Below are 25,630 nucleotides of genomic sequence, written 5' to 3' on the forward strand. Positions count from 1 at the left end.
CACTGCGGAGGGACAGGACAGTTGAGAGCTTGGAGCTCCGTGTGGAGCAGAGTCCCTGCCACTGGGAAACAGGCTGGGTCTGCTAACAGGCAAAAGGCTCGCTAGTGCTGTGGTTGTACTGGAGCCCATGTGTGACCTGGCAACACATACAGATCTTCTTTAGCTTTATCTAGCGTTTTTTATGCTTGTTCATGTAAGTGTGGCTGTCTGTGTAATTAATGTGTGCACCAGTCCAGTGGCCTACCTCTGATTTCCAGGTAGGCATGGATAAAGCCTGTCCTTTGATGGCAATTTGAATCCTTCATTGAAGCTGCTCTGAATGCCCTGAAACTTTGAGATAAAACCCAGGAACCAGTGTGTCTGGATCATTTGATTCATTGTTTAGAGGTGCTCCCCTTCATGCACTGGGAGCATGAAGTTATGCTGTGCAGCTGCCAGGCAGGTGGAGGGACACCTTATGGAGCCAGCTCTGCAGATGGAGGCACTTTCCACAGCAGAGCAGTGGAAAACTTGGAGTCGCTGGATGTCTTCAGACTGATCTGGAGACTCTTCTGGGAACTATATTTAGCCAAATGGATATTACTGGACTGAATTTAGGGGTAAGTCAATAAATGTAGTGGCCTGGGATGCAGAGGAGATCAGACTAAATGATCCATGGTCCTCCTGGCTTTGCCTTTAAGACTCTCAAATTCCCTTATTACCATGATGGAGGAGAGATTCATTACTAATTCAGCAAGTTGTTTAAGCTGACGCTGAAATCTTGCTGACTTAAGCATAGATATTCTGTAGCATTGTACTCTACACATTTTTATATGCATGACTAAATTTATGACATTGTTGGCACGAGGCCTTAGCTGGGAAGGTGCTATGGATTGATCATATAACCTACTGCTTTTGCCTTCTTTTCCTCTGATCTGCAGACTCCTCCCATATTTGAGTTGTTGGATGGATAGAGTTTGTGATCTCTGCAGTTGGAGGTGATATTGTTGTGAACCTTATGACCACTTAAACTGTTCACTGAACTTACATAGTTTCCTATAGCGTCTTCTTATCCTTTCTTATGAGAATTTATTTGGATTTACTGGTTTTGCACAAAGCACAATCAAAACAAAAATAGTGAGCATGTTTCCTTTGAGAATGTTTGTCCTTTAGATGGGCACTTGACTCTAATCTGTCCTGCTGTTCCTTTATGTGCAACTTGGCACTTGTCTATGATAGCACTTTTTTCGGGCATATTCCAATTTTTCTCTTGAATGGTCAAAGCACTCTAAGTGGTTAGTCATAGCTTGCATGCTAGCTCTTCTGCAAAACTGCCCAAGGAATGTCCAAGAAACAGAATTCAGGGTTGTGCTGAGGGTGTTTGGCAGGTGCTGGCAAAGGGAATGATAAGCTGTTTAGCACAGTGCCAGCCTAAACCTTCCAAGTAATGCATATATGCATATCGGCGTGTGTTTGTGTGTGTGAAAATTTAGCTAATGTTGCCTGCTAACCGTAATGGGCTGATCTTGAATGGTGCTGGCTATCGTGAACACACACTAGCATGAACGTGGTTGCATAATGCTTGGTTCCTCTCTGATTTATGCTCAGCTTGAAGTCCTGTGGCTGAATGGCTTTGCAGCCATTCCATAATAAATAAAATGAAGTAAAATGTAACTCCATTATACAGAGCGCTTTTAGCAGTGCAGAAATTGCTCAGGTTTTTTCATGTGCTTAAGCTGCAAAGTTTCCTCTTCTCCCCCTCCTGAAACAATTCACAGTGTCTGCTACCAAAATTACAAGAGGAAAAGACATTTTACAAGCATACTGATGGATGGAAGGAGCTATTGCAAACTGTTAAACTATGATGAAGATGGTTAAAAGGTTTTCCTAGGTTCCTTTAATTTCTTCCATGTGAAATTTGCAAATGTGTTGCTTTAAAGCACATTTCAAAACAAAACTCAGATGTTTTGGACAGTGGTGAGCCACCCACAGAGCTCTCTGGCAAGATATCTTCTATACTGGGTCACCCTATCTGGTGTTGCTATCTTATTGTAATGGTAAACTAGTCATTATATTTCTTCAACTTGGAATATTAGCATTTTATGTGAGGTTATGCTGTACTTTATTGCCCCAGTATTTGGTTGTCTGGTGTCACATACTTCCTCTAGAAAAAAAGCAGGTCTCACTGATGGATGTTTGTGTTGTAGTATGTCAGTCTGTGTGTATGCTTCAGCTTTGTGGTCTGTCTATGTATTTCATGCCCTCTTTTGTGATGTTGGGAATTCTGACAGAGACCTCTTTGTAGAACCATAGAAGCAACTTATTTTTGGGAGTTTGTCAGTTGGGTTTGAAGCAAACAGGGGAGAAGGTAGTTTATTTGAACCTAAAAGGAAACATCTTCTGTTGTTGAGTATTTTGGTGCATTTTAGATTAATATGAATGTCTTTCAAAGTTCAGAAACTACTTTAATTTAAAAAAAAAAAAGGAACAGAACATTTCAGCTTCACTTTCCTTTTCTCTTCCCCCCACACCTGACTGAGTGCGACTGGTATGAATTCATAGAAAATACTGCTGCTGCTGAATCTTGGCTCCTTAGTGAAAAAGCTTTTGGCAGAATCCCCTCCCCACCCTTTAAATTTGAATTTGTAGTAATTAGCTCTTTCCCTACCTACCCTTCTGCAGAGCGGGAAAATGTATCACTGTCTGACAGTACTAATCTATAATACATGAAGCTTAAACATTTTTTTTCTCTTTTCCTAAAGATTCGTCTTCCAACTATATCAGGCAACTTGAAACAAAAGTGAAACTGCTGGAGGATGACAACAAGCTTCTCTCTCAGGTAGGTTTTTTATCTTTTGCCTAATAGATATAAATGTGGCCTTAGGCTCTGTTATCCTATTTCCATATAGTTGTGTCTCTCTGCCCACCTGAATTCACTAGGGCTTCAGTGCGCTTCCTGGGAGGCTGAGAGCACAATGGTCCTTCACGTCAAACGCTGCTGATAGAATTGGGGCTTGTTTTCTTACACACCCCTTACAGTAATGCTACTTCAAAATTGCATATAGAAAAAAAAATAGTCAAATCCCTGTTAGGGTCCATGTCCGTGTGTGTTTAGGAGCGAGGCAAAGACTGAAATGCACATGGATATGCACAAAGGCTGGGCGCTGCTGTTGCTGAAGTGATGAGCCAAAAAATGTCTGCTCCTGGGGGGCAGGAGCAGGAGGGAGGAAGGCCTGCGCCTGCTGAAGCAGGCGTGTGCAGAGGAGCACGGGTGCATACGGTGTGTCTGCACCCATGTGTCCGTGCCCAACTCCTTGGTGAGCAACTGCTCTCGCTCAGTGATGGTGGTACGGTCCGGCGCTGCCTGTGTCCTTGCTCTAGGATTTTGTCTTGCTTGCCCATTTGCATTTTCTTTTATGTTGTTGAATGACGAGACTGTAGTAAAGGGACAGCCTTGGGAGTAGTTTTGTGCAGTGCTGGCTCCTAGATTTTATTTGTGATCTTGCTTAAAACAGAACAGACCTTTTTAAAACTGGCACTTTTTGCTTGCATCTGTCCTTCAAAGTCTGCTCTACGTGCCACTGGGCTTTTGATCGTTCGTTGTGCTTGCCTATCTATATACAGGAATGTCAAGTAGTAGGGAAGAAAACAGCCATCCTGTCTGGTATGTCCCCAGGATCCCACATAAAACATAGCACTTGCTGTAAACAGGGGCAGCTTTGCTGAAATCAATGAAACTCTGTCCATTTAAACCATCAGAAGAGTTACCCTTTCTCTTGTTCTCTGCATCTTTTCACTATTTTGCTGTTCTTCCTCCCTGGCATTTTTAAGTTTCTCTTTTTCTGAACTTTGCTTCTGGCTTCAAGCGCTGAGTTCCAGAATCATTTTGTTACAAGTTCTTTCCAGTTATAAGGAATGATGGTAAAACAATTCCTAAATTCTTAAAAAAAACCCAAAAAATACTTTTTGCCAAGTTATATTATGCTGTTCTTTTCATTTCACTGAGTCTGAAAATAGAGTTGTCCAGTATCGCTTCTTGCTTCTTCCATTTTATTTCTAAAACATTCCTTTTAAAAAATAAATTTGACAAGAAGGCTATATGCTTACTGGACTTTCAACAAAATAATTTTGTTAAACCTTATTTTTACTGAACTCCACATTCTGACCCAACTGTGAGCTTTTCAAAAATTACCCCAAGTTTTGAGTGTACTAGTTGACCTTGTTAGTCACAAAACACAACTCATAGAACACCAAAGAGTTAAAACCTCCAAAAGGCTCTCAACTCAACAGCTACCAAGTGGCTTCAAGTATTAATCAATTCCTAATTTAATTTTAACTCCCTCTCTTTTTCTCCCAACCCATAAATTAGCTGGTGGCAGTTTAAACCTCGAGACGATTTCATTGGAAATATTGATAAACAGATGGGCTCTGCTGCGCAGGGTGGCCAGTTGCTAGGAGACACGCATGGATTCGGGAACTGGCTCCCTGCTCAATTTGCCCTTGGCCTGACTTCATCCACGGCCATTTGCGAGCCGTGGAGAACCGGGTGCTTTACTTGCTTGGGTCTGCCTTTACGAGGTGGAAAAAGTGATCAGTAATTCGTAGGTGAAAAATAGGCATGGTAAAAAGATGCCCAGACACATTGCAGACATTAGCATAGGCTTCCAGGTAAAGCCCAGTTTTTCTTAGTGTGCATAAGCCTTGTGCAGGGCTGAAGCTGAAGACGCTGTCCTTCCTTTTAATGTTTGACCCTGAGTTAACAAAATACAAGAAAAAAAGCCCACCCTTTAAGTCCTGCTCTTCCAGTGGTGGGTGGATGTCAGTCTCTGTTGCTACCAGCCCAAGGAGTCACTCGCTGGCTGGCGAAGGTTGGGAAGTAAAGCTCTTAGCTGGAAACTTTGCTTGCTTCAGCTGGAGGAGAGGGAAATGTTCATGATGTAGTCACTCGTTGCCATCTGAGAGTCTACCCTCAAATCGCCTGCTCAGGGTTCACCCTGGGGCTGGGAACTGGACTCCTCGTTGCCTGAAGCAGCCCTGCCTGTCGGACCTTCTGCCTTCATTTTGTCATGGGTGAGAAGGCCGTGCATTTTCCTCAGAGCTCACTGACTGTCTTCAATTATCCGCACTTTTCAGGCTGCATTACTACAAAAGTTCAGATCCAGGAACGAGGGAAATGATCCTAAAATAGCTCTCTGCTCTGGAGAGGGTCAGCAACCTCCTTAGCAACACTAGCCACTGACTCCAGGCAGAGTCCGATGTTCTGTGCAGTCCCTGTGTGATGTCTTAACTGCCCTCCAAAAATACCAGGATCCAACCTATTTTAGGTTGCACTCATGAAATAACTCTTTTTTACCAGAGGCACTTAGCTCTCCTTAGGGCAACACAAGAAATACTGAAGCTGGCACTCTCTGGGTACTGGGAATAGAGACCTGCATCTCCTCCAGATTTGTGATCCTACAAACCTAGTTTTGGAATGTTTTTCTTTTAATGCTCAGTATAAAACTCATCAATTTTAACCTCATTTTCTACCAGAGTCCACAAACTATAGCAAAAAGAGGGAGAAAGATGAGGAAAATCTTTATAGGTACAGACACCAATGCCTATGTACACATTGTCCCCAGTACTTTCCTGAAAAAGTATAATCCACTTACTGGATTCTTTCTTACTTCATTTGTTTGGAAAGTGTTTAGCTCTCACCATGTATATCTCTGGATGAGATGCTAGTCAAAAAGGATCCTGGCAAACTTTCTGCTGTTTTTAAAGTTTCCAGGTAATCCTGGCAGTGTGTACTCCACAATGCCAAACTTGCTTGTCAACAACAAAGTCACATTTTAACTCAGCTTGACTTTCTCCCTGGGAGTATTGACATTGCAATAATATTTGCAGCCTGGTGTCAAGAAGTTCTATCACCACAGTGCTGAGGAGTGATGAAACCTGACGTCCTAAGTAACAAACAGTGCCTGTGCATTAAGGGATTAACAAATCAGTAGTGGTTATGGAAGTCTTCCTGGCTTCTTTCCAAGTGCTAAACATAGAGCTGAAATAGTGCTTCATCCAGAGAAACCTGAGAAGGCTGGTGCTGCAAATGATATTGCAAGCTTTATAGGAGGATTTATATTACAGTGGCCAGTGACACAATGCCCCTTTGCTAGCTGGTGCATCCTGAGCAAGATTTGTTCCTTTATCTTTGTGCATCTGGGATGTGAGGCTATGCTGAGATGTGATGAGTGCCCTTGTGCCACCTTCAGACACAAAATTAAGTTAATGCAAGGCTCCTAAATGTGCGCTTCTAAATGTGCATCCTGACATCTCCTTTTTCCTTGAGCACATTGAAACAAAGGCTCAGTGGGAGAGGCAGGAGCGTGCCAGCCGTGCTGGGGCTGCCGCTTTGCGCTGTACATGCTGCCAGCAGGGCGAGTGTGCTGTGATTCATGCTTCTCTTTTTCTGGCGACTCATTTAAACAGATTAATGGAGAGAGCTTTTCCTTGTGGGATCAAGAGCTACCATCCCATGAGCCACACTTCAGAGCGGGATGAAAGCAAATGGAGAAATGGATGTTATTTATGGTAGCTGTATATGGATTTTTTGGTTTTGCCTTCTTTTCCATTTTAGGGTCATTTCTTTCCTTTCATACATCCAACCCGGCATAGTCTCCACTCACCAGAATTAGCATCTTTTTCCAGCATTAGATTTGGTGATGCTGTAAGGCAAGCAGTTAGTGTAGAAACTGTATATGTCCAGTTGGGGAATGAGCTCCTTTGGCCTTTCCTGTCAATAATCATTGCTGTTTGCATCCTCTCTTCTGAGGAGAAGCTACTCCAATTTTATACCTTTCTTTGACTCAAGTTTGCACTATAATGTTTTGCTGGCATGGCAGTGTTATCTAGAAAGTCATGCTCTTGGATGACATCGCTGTGCTGGCAAAATCCCTGGTAGCAATTCTGACAAAACACAGCTTTTGTTGCCCTAGTTTATATTGTTTTAGAGAGATGCTGTAAGCGATTGCCGCTATCAATTAATGTCCGTCAGTGCATGCTCATCTATGCTAGCAGGCTTCTGTGGCATAACCACATTGGCAAAGACGACACAGTGCAGACGGGACCTCAGTGTCCTAGGGTTGACAGTGTCAGCCTCTCTCACAAGTGTAATTGGCTTCTGTCCTCTAAGAGCACAGGACCGAGTAAGGGGGGAGGCACATGTTGTGTTTCTGAGGAGCCTTAGTAACCTGAATTCTCGCAGCCTCTCAATAGCTGGCTGATTTTTATGTGGCAAGGTGCAGTGGAAATCCTTGGTTTGTTTCCAAATTCCTGTTACAGGAGAGGTGAAATCCAAATATGTTTCTGGTGTGTAGGCTTAATTGACAACTTTGTTTTCTGAAGTTTTAGTTGAGGTGTAAAGAACACTAACGTAAGCTCTAAGGAATGTTGGGTGTTGGCTTTGGAGGGCTTTACAGGCATCACTTATAGTCTTAAATTCTCTGGGGAACAAATACACTAAATTACACTGTGTGCATTGATTTAATCCACCCCACATCATGTGGAAGAGATGATGTTTTTTCTCTATACCATTGTGGGGAATGCACTAGAAAGTTGGGGTTAACCTTTCTTTTGCAGTGAGATAACTAGAAGAGGGTACCTTCCATATTATTGGGATATAACACCTGAGATGAGAGGCTGCATTTGCTTTCCATTCCTCTGAGCTGAAAGTGTCAAAGTAAAAAGTAGACCCTTTAAGCCATCTCACACTGCCCCTTTAACTCTAATGAGTATGTAATAACACCCCTTTCTCTCAAGATTAGAGAAACCCATGTCTTCAGGAGTGCTTCAGGAGTTCCAAAAGTCATTTCTGGTTAGTTTTATTACTAATGCATACATTTTAGAGATAATAACAGTGACAAACTTTTGGCCATGGTTCACAATATTTTACATTTTCAAATCTTTATGTATAATGGCAAGCATTAGACACGTTTAAATAAAACTGAAGTTTAAAGATTTTGTGGACTCATCACCTTGTTCTCACTTCTCATATTAAAGTGCTGGGTATCACAGGCTAACTGTCAAGACTTCTTTTCTTTTGAAGTCTCTGCTAAACCTAGTCTATTGTTTCCCTTCAGAACAGATATACCAGAGGAATTGTGCTGCTCAGAGATGCCCAGAGAGTGTTGCACACCTTTGCTTCAAAAAGCCCAGATTTGAGCAGAGCAAATGTGTCAAACAGGCAGTGAGACTCTTGAGATAACAAGAGGTTTGACAATGAAATCATGATGCATCTTTTAGGGAAATTTTCAGGGCCCCTTGTGGAGAGCAGAAAGATGAAGAATTCTTCTCTAGGGAGGGGACAGTCCTTGGGAATTATCAGGAACATTTGAGTATTTAATTAAATCACCAAATATACTTCAGAGTTACCAGCACTTCACAGCACTTCAGCATCTGCCTGCTAGGTGATTGGGATTTTGAGTATCCCTGGAAGATCTTTTCATTAAAAAAAAAAAAGAAATCTTGGAAACTGTGCTTATTCTTATTGGCATAAAAATTCTGAATTAAAAGCCCTTCTGGTAAAGCTGAAGCTGTACAGATAGAAGAATGATAGTAAATAATACCTGTAAATGCTGCTATTAAGACAACGCTGAGATTTTCAAGCTAGGAGCTTCCTTGTGGGTTCTGGGTGAGGTAATCTACACACTGCTGAAAGTCTTCTTATGCAAACGTGTGCTTGGCACAAGCAGATACTCAACAGGCATTTGGTAGCATATTGTTCTGAAAATGAGAAAAAATGGACCCCTGGATTTAAGAGAGCCTGAGAATCTTTAGTGTTGCAATGAACAAAGATGTAAAAGCAGTTTAGCAAGGAGTTTGATCTTTCCTGAAAAAAGGGGACTAGAGGAGAAAAAGAATTGCACACAGTGGGCTGGCTGGCTGCGAGACGGTTGGAGTGCAATTTCTTCTATTATTTTAATACTAGTCACTTTTGTGCCTAGTCAGCCATTATCAGTTCCTGCTTGTGCATTTGCCTCTCAGCTCTCAGAGTTGATATCAGGTCTTAGCATTTGGGCCTTTGAATTGCAGCTCGGTAGTTTTGTTGTGAGGCCATTACTTGTGCCAGGAGTGTTGCATATGTACACCACAAGTAGAACAAAATTACAAACCTGTCTTATTTCCCCAAAGTCTACCTATTGTTTACGTGTGAGGAGGATAAATATAATTGCTTTAATTTAAGACCTCACGAGCGGAATAGAGTTTTTTTGTATTAGAGAGTGACTCAGGCAGGAAAGGTTTCCAATGCATTTCATCTCAATTTAAATTCAAAATACTGAAGAGGACATGCCCTAAGTTGCTATATTACTGTTGTTATACACTGTTTAAATGTTTAGCTGCTTATCGACTTTAGTTAAGCAAAAAGAAGATGCATATTTGGGGCCTCAGCCAAAGATTAATTTGAAATCAGTGAGACTTTCTACAGAATTCCATGAATTTTGGAGTACAACTCACACTGAACCACATTTTCATGAAACCTTCTCTGTTGCACTGTCCAGAATTCAACTTAGGCTTCTAATTGCATTGCATTACTTACAAGCATAAATGCAAGAAAATTTGACAGGATCCCCTCAAATCTAGCTTCCTCAGCTGTCGTAGGGGAAGCTTCATGAAAAGGCAGCATAGAAAACCAATCTGTTTGTGAGTGTGTTTCATTTCAGTCCCATCTTCTATGAATTAGAATGACCAGGCTGACTGATATGACCAATTTGCTATCAAGTAAGTGGACTTGAGATTTAAATAAACAATATGTATTTATTGAATACAATAGTTTTATTTTTTTTTCCAAAATCAGAGGTGGACAGTTTTATAAGAACAACTCAAAGATATCTCAGACTTGCATCCAAAATTCTTTCAAACTGTTTAAGACAATGGAATTGACTTTGTTGACTTTGGACATCAAGATCTTGGACTGCTACCTATGAAAATAAATATTCTATTCACATTTGCCTTCCATTCATGGATGGGGGCACTTATGAAAAACAGAATCAGTGGCAGAAGTGGACTTTTGCAACTTTTAATGAAAGCTTTATCATCTGTCTTGCGTGTTTTTGAGATTGTAACCTACGGCATCAAGTGATTTTACGAGATGTCACCAGATACACATAAATTGTGTTACTAGAAAAACTTGAAATATGATTCAAAAAGCTTTCAATCCAGAAGACAAATAAAAGATAGACAAAAGCATAAATTGTTTATTGAATCTTATAAATTTGAAATAATCATGTGATCTCTTGCAACTTAACTCAAAATTTTAGAATGACTGGAGTTGAATTTCTGTGTGAAAGAGCGTGAGTACGAGACATAGATACATACACACAAACACACAAAGATCTTCGTGCCCCATTTACTTCTGTTGTGGGAGAGCAGGAACATTGGATTTAATGAGGCTCAGTTTAACCTCTGGCTGTGAAATGCAGGATTAATCATATCCTGTGCTTAACCAACTTTGTAATAATTTCAATAGATGGCACTTTTTTCTATTTATGAGGACAGGGACAGGGAAAAAGCTGTTAATTACAGTTACATCAGGCTATAAAGTGACTATTTAATGTCTTTATAATATGTACACAGGTTCAAAGTACGGAGATTCTCAGTGATCAGTCTATCTAAGAAGGACTGAAAAATGTATTCAGAGAGAAACTGAGCAATAGCTAGAGAGGCTTAAAGACAGACTTTTGCAATAAGTTCAAATCCAAGACTACCTCAAGAAAAATTCAATGTCTGCTATCTGAAGACAATTTTGGGAAGCGTGGAAAGTTGTTAATCTTTCATGGCTTTTGGAAAACAGAGGCTTTAGCCAAAACTGTTTTCAACAAATTTTTCAGTTTTGTTTTGCTTTTCATAAAGCCAAAACTGTACATCTAAATCCATGCAGGAAACTTTTAAAGAACGTTCAGACTATTTCATAAAAATCAGTCTGGCTCCAACTGATTCTTCCCAGCTATTCAAGTCTTGGTTCAGCAGCACGTTTAGAGTGGTCCTCTGGACATCAAGGGTCTGAGTTTCCATCCCGCCTTGAGCACTGTTCAGAATAAGAGAGAAAAGGCCATCAACATCCTCGGCCAGTTTGGTCCCAGTGTTGGTTAAAGCCCGTGGGGACCTTTTCTGATTTATGACAAGGGGATTCAGACCTTTTTCTTCCTCATTCCTAGCTCGCTTATTTTATGGGACGTGGAGAGTGATTTGAGGGGAGCCTAGCTGCATTGCTTTGGTTGAGTTTATGCTAGTGGGTGTGAGGGTCCCATTTGGCCTCGTTGGCTGGAGTACTGCTGAAAGATGAAAACAGAGAAGGGTGACTCCAGGGCATGGTCCAATAAGTTTATTCATGTGCTTAATGCCACATCCACATCTACTTGTCTTGTGGAATTGGGGCAGCGTTCCTTAGCTTCTCTGTTGGCATTGCTAATGAAGAGACTGATTTTGATGCTGGCTAATGAGCCATGGATGGGCTCCGTCAGTCTGACACTCTCAAACTCATGGCATACAAGCTACAGACCAGATGCGGGCTATACTGAATGTCAATGGTTATAGCTTTGTTTAGCTTTGTTAACTATTGAGCTGAATTTCTGTTTGGGTTATAGACTGTGATGTCTAGATCTTAGCTGCTCCAGCCCATATTATCTCTTGAGCAAAGCCTGCCAGTTGCGTGCTTATAATTATACACTGCAATTTGGTTTGAGCTGATTATCTCAGTCTCCCATGAGTTACAGGGTTGATCCTTCTCTGCTGGTCTAAAACAAGAGGTAAAAAATACAGCCATTCTTGAATGTTAACAATGAATTAAAGTTCCCTATCTCCGTTGATACAGAGAATGGAGAAATTTGAAACTTGCACTGCTTTTATTGCCTATACCCCACTGAGCTACTAATAAAAATATTTTTCCAATAGTATTTTTACATGGCAAAATCTGCTAAGCATCTTACTATCTCCTGCTATTTATTAAGCCTTTCCTAGAGTGTTAGCTTTCCATTTTCACCATTATGACCAGAGGAAATCTGCTGCTTTGCCCCTTCAACTTTTATGTGTGCAACTCAGGATAGGAGGAGAAGGTCAGAGGAGAGGCAGTTCTGAAATCTCCAGTTCTGACTCGGGTCTCCCATGCTTTTCACAGATTCGGAGCAGTGGGGGAGTTTCTTCCTGAGTTGCTTTTGTGAACGGCTGAGATCCAGCCATGTCACAACAGCCAAACACATCCTCAAAGCTCTCTGCGCTGACTGTTGTGCCAGGGCTCTGCACTCATTCCCAAGGCCCCATCACTTCAATTTCCATATGGATAACTGAAAATGGCTTTTGATGTCTTATTGATAAAATTAACTAAGGTTGTATTTGTGACCTGCTGGTTGAACGCTGGAGAAGGAACTAGGAGATTAGGTGTAGAACTTGGTCTGCTTAAGGCTTTTGCCACCAGCCTGAAGAGTGATCTCTGACCAGCTGTACACTGGCGATTTCTCTTTTGTACATCAGGGATATGAACCTATGTAAAGCAATTTGGTATCTCCTCTTACAGCATGGTAGTGTTATTACATGATGTGGAAGATGTTAAATAGTTTTAATTCATCCCTTAACTTTTTCTCATTTGCAGGGTTTCTTAAAAATCAAATACTTCTGATTTTTATTGCACTCTCATGTGTGTAATTTTCAGCATGGCTGATAAATCCTATTGAAGCTAATGGGGCTCTTCACATATACTTAAAGTCAGATGTGTACTTTGCTGAGCTTATTTTTGCTTGAAAATGTCTTGTAGCGATAACTGCAATTACTGAACCTTAATTCAATTATTAGTTAGCTTTACACAGTGAAATTGCAGATCCCTCAACTTCCCAGTGCATGAGACCCTAAAACACTGATTAGTGAGATAAAGAGGAAATCTTTGCCCAAGGTCCTGTGGTAGGGGATGTTGGCCTGAGTATAAGGTCACTTGAAAGGACTATTAGTGTGAGGTACAGGTTCTGCAGTAAGGTAAAGAGAAACCTGGGTCTGTTGCAGTGGTGTTTGTACTAAAGCTGTGGAAGGTAGGTACGTTGTATTGTATTTGTGCAATGCATCTGAGAGAGTCCCAATTTTAGTATAGATAGATACAATTACCTGTTAGCGTTATAGGATCAGATGAGGTCACTCAATCCTTCCCTGGAGTTGTGTATTCTGTGTTGAGTCTCTTGGATGTATAGCACAAAATATCATGCCCTATTTTCTATTCATAGCCACAGATGAGAAGCAGCAATAGTATGTTCAGTTCCCAAGTCTTTTGCTGATGTAGCGAGCATCCCATTCATATTATTTAAGATATGTTTCTGCTCTGATTTACCTCAGCAAATGAAGAGTTACTCTGCTGGCATTACTAGGGTAATCTTGGGCTAGATCATTCTTACAGGCTAGTATAGTCTGATAGTGCCATTGACTTTGGAGGCTGTCGTAAAATATCTGTAGTTACGAATAAGAGTAAGGTGATTCAGTTTAGTCAACTGTATCTTGGGTCACCATGCACAAAATTGGGGTAGTAAGGTACTAAAGTTTATGTGGATAATAACAGGTTCTGCAAGACTTCATTCATTAATACAGAAAAAAAGTTCAAATATTAATATTAACATTATCTTGTCAAATGCTGCATGCAAGACCAGCTTATTTTGATCATCTGTAGTAAAGATAAAATTTATCCAGGATGATGAAATATCATTTTTCCATTAAGTTTCCAATTGTATAATGTTCTTCTGTTCCCTTCTAGCTGACTGACTGCAACAGCTTGCCACGAAATTTCAGTAAGGTAGAGAGTGCTAATGCATCCACAAACAGCTATTTGGATCTAGGGGCTGCGTTTTAATATTGGTGCTGGTTGTTTGGGGATCTGATTGCTTGTTCTTTCACATGCTAATGTTGGCAATTTCCATTTTTTAATCATCTGAATATATTAAATATGCCTCTAATTATTTTTGATTTCCATTCTGTACTTGTGCAAAAGACATTTGTTAGTAAAATCTGAGTTTTGACCAACTTCAAATCAAAACCATTTGCGTTCATAAGAAGTTGATATTTCTAGCTAAATCACTGCAGGACCAGCATGTTGTTTGGAATAACAGTAAAAGATTTCAGGCTAAACCTTCCATTTAATTACCCAGTTGCAAACAATGGGTTGTTGAGTGTTAAAATTGAGGCAGTTTCAATTACTAGAACAATTATGATGCAGAAGATTATTGCCAATAGGTTTAAGTATTTATACTGCAGCGACAGGGAAGTAATTCAAGTAATGGGCAGTACAACAGTCCATAAAGATGAAGACAGCCTGATCTAGTGAACTGAAATAAAACCTTCTTCCTTCTCCCCACAAAATCATATAATCAAAAGCCCAGGCCTCAGCAGAGTTTTCCATCTGATATCTGAGATTTAGGGGGTAAAACTAGAATATTCAGTAAGAATGAAATTTTTTCATACAGAGAATTCCCCAAATCATAAAAGTTCCTTTTGGGCTTACACCATCAGGGTGGGATGCCAATGCCCTATTTTTAGAGACCAGTTTCACTAGTTTCAATATTTAAATCACAGCTAAAGGAAATCCTGTGTTTTGTAGACAACAGAGTAGCCACTAAAAAATGGAAATTGCTTGTGTCTCTAAGGGCCAGGTGTTGGTGTGGCTCATTTGTCCAAAGAAAATCTTTTCAATGGGTGTGAATAAAAGTATTGTTTATTGCCAATACTGAGTTGATTGCAGTATTCCTTTCCATCTAGTTGTATTTCATGTTAAGATACATAATTTCTTCTAAAGTCACATCGAATATCAGGTGTAGTATTAATAAAATTAAGTAGTAGCCTTGTATCATTGAAAATGTTTTTTAGACCGCCAAGTTCAAAATCCTGTGTTTCTCCTGCTATTACAGATGACTCTATCTGTGCTGAACAAGGGATCAAGGAAATACTGTGATTTAGGTGTTAACAACAGGCTCTGCTGTGCAGAAAAGCCATCCAGTCTTGGTTCAAGTGATAGGCCTACCACAGCAGTGCAGCGTGTAACCTGCTGTCTCTTGAACTCAGTGCCAGCGGGTCTGCGCTGTAGAAAAACGGAGCAGATCGTAGTCTCCAAAACTCAAATCTTCTGGGAAGTCTGATCTCAGTGACTCGTGTGTAGTTGATTCTCCTCTTAGTTTGGTATACATTTTTTTATAAAGAGGCTCCCCAGAGGTAAACAAAAAGTTGCCATTGGAAAATACCTTCTAGGAATCCAGGCCTTCAGAAAATTGGTGCTTGATTTTGTTTTGCATGGCATGTGGACCAGGATAGGAAGCTTTCACCATGTGGGAAGTTAAAAATGAATTTTGGAAAGGTGGCAAGAAGAGCAACTCAGGAGCTCAGGCGTCATCCTCAGGTGCCACCTGGGCTGTCCCTCAGGGCCTCCGGCTGCGCACCGGTGGGATGCGGCTCTCCTCTCCACCTCTGCCAAGCCTCCACGCATGTCCTGGATGCTCCAGTGGCACCTGCAGTGGCTGTGGATGCCTGTGGTTAGACACCTCGGTTGCTCAAAGGGGACACCGCAATCTGTGGGAAAAGTGAAGCTGTTATTCTCAGCAAAGGCTCCAATATTTCCATAGGGCACAGAGTCAAACTGATCATTTGTGATTAATTATTTTTTTTACCTCTGTACAGACTTCAGCTGTTACAACTTACATCAGAGGAGAAAACCATGTTTTCAGTTGAAGGCTACTTATATAACCCTGTTTTGAATGCTAATTCATGAATTTCTGGAAGCTGACAGTATCATTTTTTAATTTTTCTCTGTTACTTCAAAACATAATGCTAATTGAAGTTGTTCTGTGGTTTTGCTTAATCTCTTTCATAAATGCTGGGAAATATCTCTCAAGTAAATTTCTGTCTTTCTGTGTTTAACTTCTGTTAAGAATGGTCCATTTTGTTACATCAAAGTTTTTAAGAATTAAACCCTTGTCTTCTTTTTCTCCCTGCCAGCAGAAGTAACACCAAGCTGTAACAGAAAAGATAATTTGTCTAACTTGTCTATAAGTTTTCAACACTTTATCTTCACAGTTGTTTCAACATGGCCATAGCACTGGTCGGGCTTTACTGGACAGAAACAGAAAGGAAAATAAATGTTTCTTTGTAGTACCTTGACCTTAAAATACCACAAACACCATCCATCTTCTTGTGTTATTTGTGTTATTTCCAAATTGAATCACTCAGCACATCAGGTCAAAAAGTCAGAGGCCACCATTCCTTCTGCCTGCCAGCAGAATAGAAAGCTTTGATAGAAACAAGTGTCTGCTGACGTTTTTTGAATTCAATTTTAGTACAGGTTAGGCACCAAAACCTTAATTTATATATAAAAAATTTTAAAAGATAAATAATTTATATGGAAAATATTTTTCACTTTCCACTCATGTTACTGGTTAAATTACTTCCATTTCTAGAAGACAGAAAGTTGGGTTTACAGTCCGTTTTTACTGCAATCTGGTTTGTTGGTCCCATTCTTTTCTTACTGATATGAGTAGGTAAAACTCCCTTCCCTGTCAGAATGGATATATTTAGGTCCATTTCCTGCATAATAGGACTGACAAAAATCTCAAGTTTTGGTCCAATCACAATGTCTTCTCGGGTCAGTTCAAGTTCTGTTTTGTTGAAAAATTTAGAAGTAAAGAATGTCATATCGTTATTTCCAGATGATAATGAGTTGCACTGTTGCACTGTCAGTGTTGGCAACATGTAGCACAGAGTTGTATTTAAGGTGAAGGGGTTGAGCATGTGGGCTTGTCTCCGCTCTTTGGTCTGTGAAGGGAGGTAATGCTACATGTAAGGGGACTGAATTAGACCTAGGTGAAATCTTCTACTTCTGTACCATTGTGAAAGTTTGGAGTTGCTTTCTTTTTTCTGTTTTCCTGCTCTGCTCTGTTCTATGCTTCTCTTCTCTTCTCTTCTCTTCTCTCCTTTCTTTTTTCTTTCCTTTCTTGTTTCTTCTCTTCTTCAAGTTCAAACAGGTGAAGCAAAGACTGAATATGAACCTCCTCAGATCTCTCTCAGTCTCCATCTCATTCTGTCTCTCTCCCCCTCTCTCTGCACTTCACCTTAGAAAACATTCCCAATAAAAGTCCAGTTAAAACTCTTCCATGAAGAGTTTTAGTTCAAGTGAAATTATTTTGCTGATAAATTCCTTGAAACTCCAGAAATGTGAAGTGATTTTACCTGAAGGGTAATTTATTAAAGACATGTTGCCCATTAATTGAGACAATCTTCAACAATGATGATGAACAGAGATGATCAGCGATTGTACTTTTAAATGCCATTCTGACTAGAAAAGCAATTTGGGATCCACTTACATCTCAGTAATGAAAATTGGGTAAGGTAATAAGAGATTTCATTTTGTGAGTGAATTGACAATGCAAATACCAGGATTTTTAATTTAGATTTAAGTGGAGTAATGGCTACTCATTCTGATGCATCATTAGTCATATTGCTTTTTAATGAGGGATTCACTTTCCTTTCCTGGTTAGCTCTAACACTGATAGCAAAGCCCAATGAATGTGTAAATGTTTAGGGAGGTCTGATGAATATGTGTCACTGTACCATTCCTATTTAAAAAAGGAAGAAAAAGCAGTTCTTCTCTGGTGAAAATACAGACCTTTGCTTTTAATGCAAGAAAAATAAATAGTACAGAACTGTGATGCTGTTAAAAAAAAATAATTACACAAAGTTACATTTTGAAACAAATTCTGGAAACTATAGAAGGAAAATTGTGTTGGGTAGAGTGATAATGAAAGGGAGTGCTCCTGAAAGGGACTGGTTTTCCTACTGACAGTAGTAGGGAAGAGTGGGTTTTTGGTCATTTTCAAAACAGATGTATCATAAATAACAGCAAATGAGGATTTTTCTCTATGCCCTACTAAAACACCTCATCCCTCTCTGTAAAGATCTGGAAAATTTTTCCTTCTTAGAGTTCTTTCCCTTTCCTTTTCCTTTTCCTTTTCCTTTTCCTTTCTTTTTTTTCTCTTTTTCCCTTTTTTTACTTTTTCTTTCTTTTCCTTAATTAAGGGCTTGTTTTGATGTTTACTGAACTCAGTGGGAACTTTTGCATCGAACTGAGTGCATTGGGTCAGATTCATAAATAGCAATCACTGAAACAACTGAACAATAGCTTTGTCACACACAAATGCACTGTCTTAAATGGGTTTTGTTTAAAAAAAAGCGATTCAGCTAATCCATTATAAGCACTTGTTATAGCAAAGTTTTGGCTGTGTCTGTATATTTATCAACACAATTTGAAACGATTTAAGCCAAACTGAAATTAATGCAGGCTCCTGCTCCAGGCAGAAGTCTAGAACAGTTAAATTAAATCAGTTTTAACTAGCATATTTTTAGCCACAGTTCTACAATATTGACCAGGCCTAGGTGAGGCTGCCTTACTTCCTTTGGTGGGCAAGATATTCTTACTTTCTACCAGTACAGCCTATAGTGGTCTTGATGAAACAAATGGTAGGTCTAATGTAGACCCACCCATTCAGATTCTGGGGCATGAGAACAAGTCTCTGCAAGACAGAGCAAAATGTCCACCCGCTCTGTCTTTCTAATGCCTCCTTTGACACTTCTGCTTCCCCATAACAATATGTGGCACATTGACATGTCTCAGTGCAGTTTGCAGAAGTCCCAGGCAACATATACCTCCTTCTGGAGCAGAGCTAGAGGAGATCAATGACATCTGGGGTCTCCAGCACAAAGCGAGAACCTTGCGTTTTTGCTGTGCTGTTTTCTTCTGTTTTTCCCTTGCCCATGTAAGTGCCCATTTATCGCAGATGTGAGAGAAGGGTGCATCTTCTCCTGAACTGACAAATTAATGGAGTGGGTAGTGTAGTGTTGGGACCTCTCGAAAAGGTTGCTGTCTCCTAGGTTGCAGCTTGCACACAGCAGGGCAGTGGAAGGTTAACCAGCCAGGGCAAAATCCTTTCCGTGTAACCACCAGAAGACCCCTACACATCACATGCATGGAATGCTGCCAGTAAACTAAACGGGCTGGTCATCATTTTTCTTTGCAGACTTCTAACCCTCCTTTGAAAGTGTTTACCTCCCAGGCAGAATGAAGGAAACCCAGGTTTGCACCAGTCGCTTTTTAACTTCAGAAGGAGGTAGTTCTTGCTTCAGATCTTTTTGTCTCTGACTCTCCAGTGTGAAATAAAAAAGCAACATAGGCCATAGTCTTCTCTGATGCCACCTTGTAAATTCAAGGGAAACCTAGACATCCAATATGCTAAAATCATTCCGTGTCACTTGAAATAGAACAGTTCCCAGTAAATGAGGTGATACAGGACTAGCATTCATTTCTCATGATGACTTTCTTGAAAACTGGCCATTTTTTTCACAGCTTGTAAAAGGAAAGTTGATAGGGTGAGTGTGCTATAATGTTTGTGAAATCACTGGATCACACTAGATATTTTTTCCTAAGAACACAACATTTTGGAATAAAACAAGATCTGAAGATATCCTAAACAGACCACATAGCTACAAGAAAATGTTCTCGATGCTGATAGAAAATGATATATCTGCTCTAAGAGCACCAAATTCTTCTCTGTAAAATGGGAGCAAGAAATGGAAATGAAGTTCCCACATTTCCGTAGATCTGTGCAACAGCCACAGTCTCTACAGGTCTTGGTTTCGGTCAGGCCTTTGAGGTTACTGAGGGTTTTTTACATACAGTTGAGCTGATTTATGAGGCATTCCGTTAAATTTTATTGCACCAGTGTTTTTTCTTTGGTTCTTTTGAAGTGGAAAACATCATTTCTGCAGCACACGCAAGTCAAAAGTCTTAATGGAGCATAAAAATCTAAAAGGTCATGATTTTATAGTTTTAAAGTAGAGTACAGTGCATTGCTTGATACTCTTAAAATATGTAAAGTTAACAAGCATGTTTATTGGTAATAAAAAGATATAATTCTTCCCCTAGATCCATGATTTTGACTACTTATATATTGACTTTTTATGGGTGTACTATTATAAATGAAAAACTCTTCTGATTCTAAGACTTTTTCAGAATCACAAAGTGAGAGAACTAATAACACAAGGCAGAAACTTTGTCCTGAGAAGATTATTCAGCCCTCTTGTAACACTCAGTGACCAAAGTGGTGTTTGTTCCTTTGCATGCAGACAATTGATTACTTTTATCTCTATGGTTTGTAGAGTCGTATAGATTATAGTTACCTATATGACTTTGTTTAGGACATGTGAGTGGAGGAAAATTTATAAGCCAATAAGAAACTGTTACTTTCACACACGTTTTGCAAGCTAAAGTGGATGAGAGTAGCAGCGTTTACAAATTCTCATTTCTTTCCACATGCCTGTGATTGGAATAGCCAACACTGATTTAAAAAGAAGATCTAGAAAATGTCTTCTGGTGGATTTCTTTTACTGATTTTACTTTTTTCTGGAGTCTGAAAAATAATGTTATCATTTGCATCTTAACAAACGTTTTTAACTGACTTGTATGAACTTTGGTAAAATAAAAATGCTTTCTCAATATATCATTTAATGGAGTAGATCTTGACAGTTTCATCTCCAACTGCTTGCAAATGTTTTTTCCAGGTGTTAAGAACAGGAAAAGCATTTTAATACAATGACTACTTTAACTGCTGTTGCAGGGAGAAGTTGTTATGGGAACGGACCACAGTACAGAATGGTCATAGGAAAAGCTAATATGGTGTTTTAAGCAGAACGGGCACAACTTTCCTCCTTCTTGTTAATATGGACTGTCCTATTTTCTGTCTTTGTCTTTGCAGCAGTCCAGCACTGGGGATTTGAGGACTCTCAGAAAAGGGTTATCCCCATACCACTCTGAGTCACAGCTGTCATCACTGCCGCAGTATCAAGATGCCATGCAAAATGTAAGAGCCGTTTGCTTACCTGGTGTGCCGATACAGAAGAGAGCCGTAGGTTTCCCAAACAGCAGGCCTGCCTGAAGGGCTTGCATACAGAGATTAAAAGAGCAGCTTTCCCAACTGAAGATTGGCCCTGAAATCAGTGGTGTAAAATGGGGGCCTACTTCAGAAAATAAACCCAATCAAAAATGTATAGCCATTTAGAGAATGGGGAGCCCCCAGAAATACTGATCTTTGCCCGTGAAATCTTTAGATCATTGATTTCCCTGCTCAGGTTTTTCACATAACTGATGGTCACTGTTGTGCACCTTTTAAAGCAAGATTTAGTCCTTTTATACCTGCCGCTCCTTCTTTATGAACGTCCTTTATGTCTGCTGTCAAAAAAACTAGCCATGGATGAGGTGAAAGATCTTTTGCCAAGTGTCTAACAGTGCATAGTCCGGATTTCTGTACTAAGTTCTTAGGACTTTTGTTTCATTTTTTCTGTATCACAGATGAGGTTTATGTTTCCTAAGATCTGCCTGCTTTGCTCCTTCTCAGATGACAAAAGAATCTTGATTGAAGCCAGAGAATACTTTTGTGAAAAGTAAATATTGTGCTGCTGTCCACGGGGCTCCTCCTTGCAGCCCAGTAATACATGGTCATTACTGTGCAAAGTACGGCTGAGGAGGATGAACAATGCCAGATGATTATCTGCCAGATGTTTACCTAAGTGCCTGGGACATGACATTTGCTTGGTGACATCATGTTCCAGATTGCAGGAAGAGTGTATATGCAGTCAGCGGTGTCCTGCCATGAGCTGGCTGCAGGTGTTGTGAACTCGAGCAAAGGCCTGATGGGGGCACAACTTTGGGTGCTCGCTGCCTTTCGGGATCTTCTGCTCTGTGTCCAAAGCCCACAGTCTGCAGCTCTACAAATGCTGTAGGACCAAGACTATGTTGGCTTGCTATTTGGGTAAAAGTCATTCTGTAGATTTAGTGTTCCTCTTAGATCTGTAGAAGAGGAGGAAGAGTAATAATTTAAGAAAGATTCTGTAAATAAAACTCCAAGCAGTAGGAAAATACAGACCCTTTCTATCCCTGATGAATTGCTGAATGAATAGAGAACCTCCAGTCAAAAAAATAGATTAAAACATGTAAACAAAACAGAAGGCTTTGGCTAAATATCCTCTTTTCTAACTTTGTTCCCCCTATAGTAGTCAGGAGACTTACTGCAGATAAATAAGGAGGGCACAGGGGTATGAGCCTCGTCCTTGGAAAAGTACATCTGACTGTACAAAAGTGGCTTAAGATTTGGGGGATTTTCCTTCCCTTCTTGTGCACTCAGACTTTTGATCCTCAGCATGGTTTTGGGTGGGGGATGCTTGATTGGCCTGGGCCATTTGCCCCAAGAAACACTGCTGCACATAATTTTATGGCTATCTTGTGTGTCAGACTGGGACCCAGTTGGCTGCTGTCCACAGAAAAGATATGTCTGGGTTGGGAGCTGGGAGAGGAGTCTTCTCTGCTTGAATATCAACCTGTGTAATTCAGCAGGACTCTGCAGGTGCTGGTGGGTCTCAGTATTGCCTGTTGGATCCATTCCTGGCCAGTTGCAACTGCTTTCCATTCTTGCTCAGGGAAGATGTGGCACCTCATGACTGTTTATTGAGAGGCCCAATTGTGGTGTGACACCTTCATCTGTTACCCTGGTTGTATTCTCCCTTCTTTGGGGAAGGATGTTTGAGAGGCAGTACCAAAGCAGTTCTGGATCCAAATCTATACTGTCTGGACTACTTACATAGTCATTTATTTATTTATTCCTACACAAACCCCTTTGTTTTTGGGACTGACATGCAATATCATTTTTTGTGTTAAAGGATAATGATCACAAATCCATGCAGATTCCTTCAAATATCTCAGGCATCTCCCAGTGGACAGTTAAGACATACCTGACTTTCTCTGCAGCCTTTTTTGACAGCAGGCATAAGTCTGTGAGAAATCATTCTTTGTGTGTACAGGCTTCATTCTGATGAATGATGGCCCACAATTAGAGTCTGCTCCAAACTGTCACATCTGCTCAGGGTTTCATCATTGTCACTTTCTGTGCAACAGTTTGGGAGTCTGGTTGCTCCAGTACATCCCTCACTGTCATTAAGTTTGTACATAAGCATCACTCCATCTCTCCATGGCCCTGACATAACTCAGTTAATTAAATAGTTTTGTGTTTCGAATAGATCCTGGATTATGGACACTGGTATACTCAAGCCACAGAATCGAAAGACACTCAGAATTGATATCTGTGCAGAAATACTGCCTGTTTGGTCAGTGGTGCATCATGCTGAAAGTGAATTATAGATTTGCTCTGTGGTGTGCAGTAGCTACCAAATATCCATGAAAAGAAGTCCCAGAGGGTTAGTTCTAACCTATAAAACCCTGGCCATTGCTAGTGAAGGTGTGACAGTGGGCAGGCACACTTAAGTTAGCTTTAATTGATAGCATGCTGGTCAACCTTCCTGACTCCATGAACCACAAACCAAAATCATTGTACCCAGAGGTTCACTGTGTCCTTCCGAGAGGTGAGGGAAAGGTGACTGTCTCAGCCTCAGACTCTGAGGGAGGTATGAGAGGGAGCTAGCCACACACAGCCCTGTGGGACCTGCTGTCCTGGTGCAATGAGCAGGGATAGGCTCCAGGGCCAGCAGGATGAAGCCCTCCTGGCTTCCTCATTCCCATAGCAGGGACAGCCTTGTTGTCCGTCAGACGACATCTCAGGCATGGGTGCTGAATCTGAGCTACCTGTAAGCAGTGTGCTGCTGAGGACCGCAGGCTGGCTGTCACGGTGTCTGGGTGTCGGTGGTGGAAACGATCTCACAGTGTCCTTGGAGAGCCTGGCCTTTTATTTAGCAGCCCAGGCTGTTGTTATGTCTTCAGTACTTGGGTTCTCTTGGGCAGCTAAAACAGGTTTTCCCACCCATGTTGCACTCATGTCTTCATCTGCACAGTATGTGTTCCCTTTGTGGCTGCTTCATGTGGATACAGCATCACTTGGGATGAGTTAATGCACTCAAATTAGCAGCCTTCTGATTTACCACAGGAAGCTGTTGGTGACAGGGGGGTCTCAGGTTAAAGCACTGGAAACTGAAACACATCTGTGCCTGGAGAGCATTGAGAAGTGATGCTCCGTCTGTTCTGGAAACTCTTCCAGCTCCCAGAGCTTTCCTGAAGTTTAATAACGCTGAGTGGAAGTTGCTGACCTTCAGTTTTGTCTGTTGGCATTGTCTGAGGAGTCTAGATTGCCTGTTCATATAGTCTCACCTCTGGATAGTGATATGGGAATTGTATTTCAGTAACACCTAGAATTTTATGACAGATAATTCAATGACAGAATAATGACAGTCATTGCCATTTGCAGGGGGAGGAGGAGTCTTATCGGTACAGCTCTGTGGATCAGGACTGAAGTCTGTAGCTGTCACTGTGGAGCGCCTTTCCTTCAGTGCACATGTGCAGCTTCTTTCAGCTCTCCGTGTCTCAGTTTTTCCCTCTAAGAAATTGGGTGGGAAATCACCAGTTCTATAACATGGTTTTGAGGCAATTGTTTATCACTAAGCTAAATAGCACTACGTGCCCCAGGATCCTCCAGTGGTACATACTAAAAGGCAGTATTTAATTTTTGGAACACTATGCACGGCTGAAGAGTTCTCTTGTTTCTCTCATGGGCTTTCTCTAGCATCAGCTAATGATGAATTAAGACTGAGAGGTGCAATTGTCCATACTTGGTATCAGCTCTCAAGTCTCTGTCTCTCTTCTTAAAGTTAGCATACACAATGCTTAATCTTTTGTGCATATCTAATAATCTTCTTAGTACTGTTTCTGACATTGGGAGAATGTGTGGGAGGAAAGGAAGTTCCCCATCCACAGTGGTAAGGCTGTGTTTTTGTTACTAACAATAATGTTTCAGCAATTTCTTTTCTAAGGAGTAAAATCTCACTTGCTGATTTCTTGGGTGTTTGAGGTCTCTGTAGCAAAACTGAGGAAAAATACTGCAGCTGAGGCACAGCCCAGAACTTGCCTTTCTGTCTCTTCTCCACTCCTTTTGGCATGTTCTTGCCCATGACTTCAATGTTCTGACTTGTACACACAATCCCTTCAGCACTTCACGTTCCTGCCTGCTGCCCTGCAGCTGAGCCTCAGGCACATCTTGAGTGTCCAGACTTGGAAGGCAGCCTTAAGGTTACTCACGTTCCTAGAGTTGGAGGTAGCTCACCTTGACAAGTTTGTAAGCTGTTTTTTGGGGGGAACCATATATCTGCATTGGCAAAAAACATCATTAAAGGTGAACAAGCCTGTTAGCAATTGGAGCTAGCCTGGTTGACTTGGACTTAAAATGGGCAAGGAGTGTTCAAGTGATTTTTAATAAGAATTCTGCTTCTGCTGGAAGTTACCATAGAGATTTGTAATAGCAATATTAGGATTAGTTGGATGGAAATGTATGAAAATGCCAGAAGGAACACTGGAGCAAGGAATGGCCTGCAGTGATAACAAAAGATACAACTTACAGCAAACAAATGGGTAAACACCAAGGGATGCATTGTTTGCATTGGGACAGAAGGTCTTGTGCTCTGATAAGGCCACAGCACAGATGGCTTGTCACTAGAAGACTCGTTCCCTGATAACAGGATAATGGCAGTAAGGTTACTCCATGGATGTGCCATTGCGCTTTCTGTTATTCTATCAGGAAGACTTAGATAAGGTACCCAAAATGAGGGAACAGAGACAACG

The 25,630-nt window shown here is 40.8% G+C and overlaps 1 protein-coding gene across 1 annotated transcript in view; it reads left to right on the plus strand.

Annotated features, from left to right (window-relative positions):
• The window catches only part of CCDC85C (coiled-coil domain containing 85C), a 119,417-nt gene that overhangs the window by 68,797 nt on the left and 24,990 nt on the right, over nucleotides 1-25,630 (plus strand). The window contains exons 2-3 of the mRNA XM_026079580.1: nucleotides 2,742-2,818; nucleotides 20,772-20,876. Of these exons, the coding sequence (XP_025935365.1) occupies nucleotides 2,742-2,818; nucleotides 20,772-20,876 (182 nt within the window). The remainder of the gene's footprint in view (nucleotides 1-2,741; nucleotides 2,819-20,771; nucleotides 20,877-25,630) is intronic.

Source organism: Apteryx rowi, unplaced genomic scaffold (genome assembly GCF_003343035.1).
Source record: "Apteryx rowi isolate R43461 unplaced genomic scaffold, aptRow1 scaffold_5, whole genome shotgun sequence".
NCBI lineage: Eukaryota > Metazoa > Chordata > Aves > Apterygiformes > Apterygidae > Apteryx > Apteryx rowi.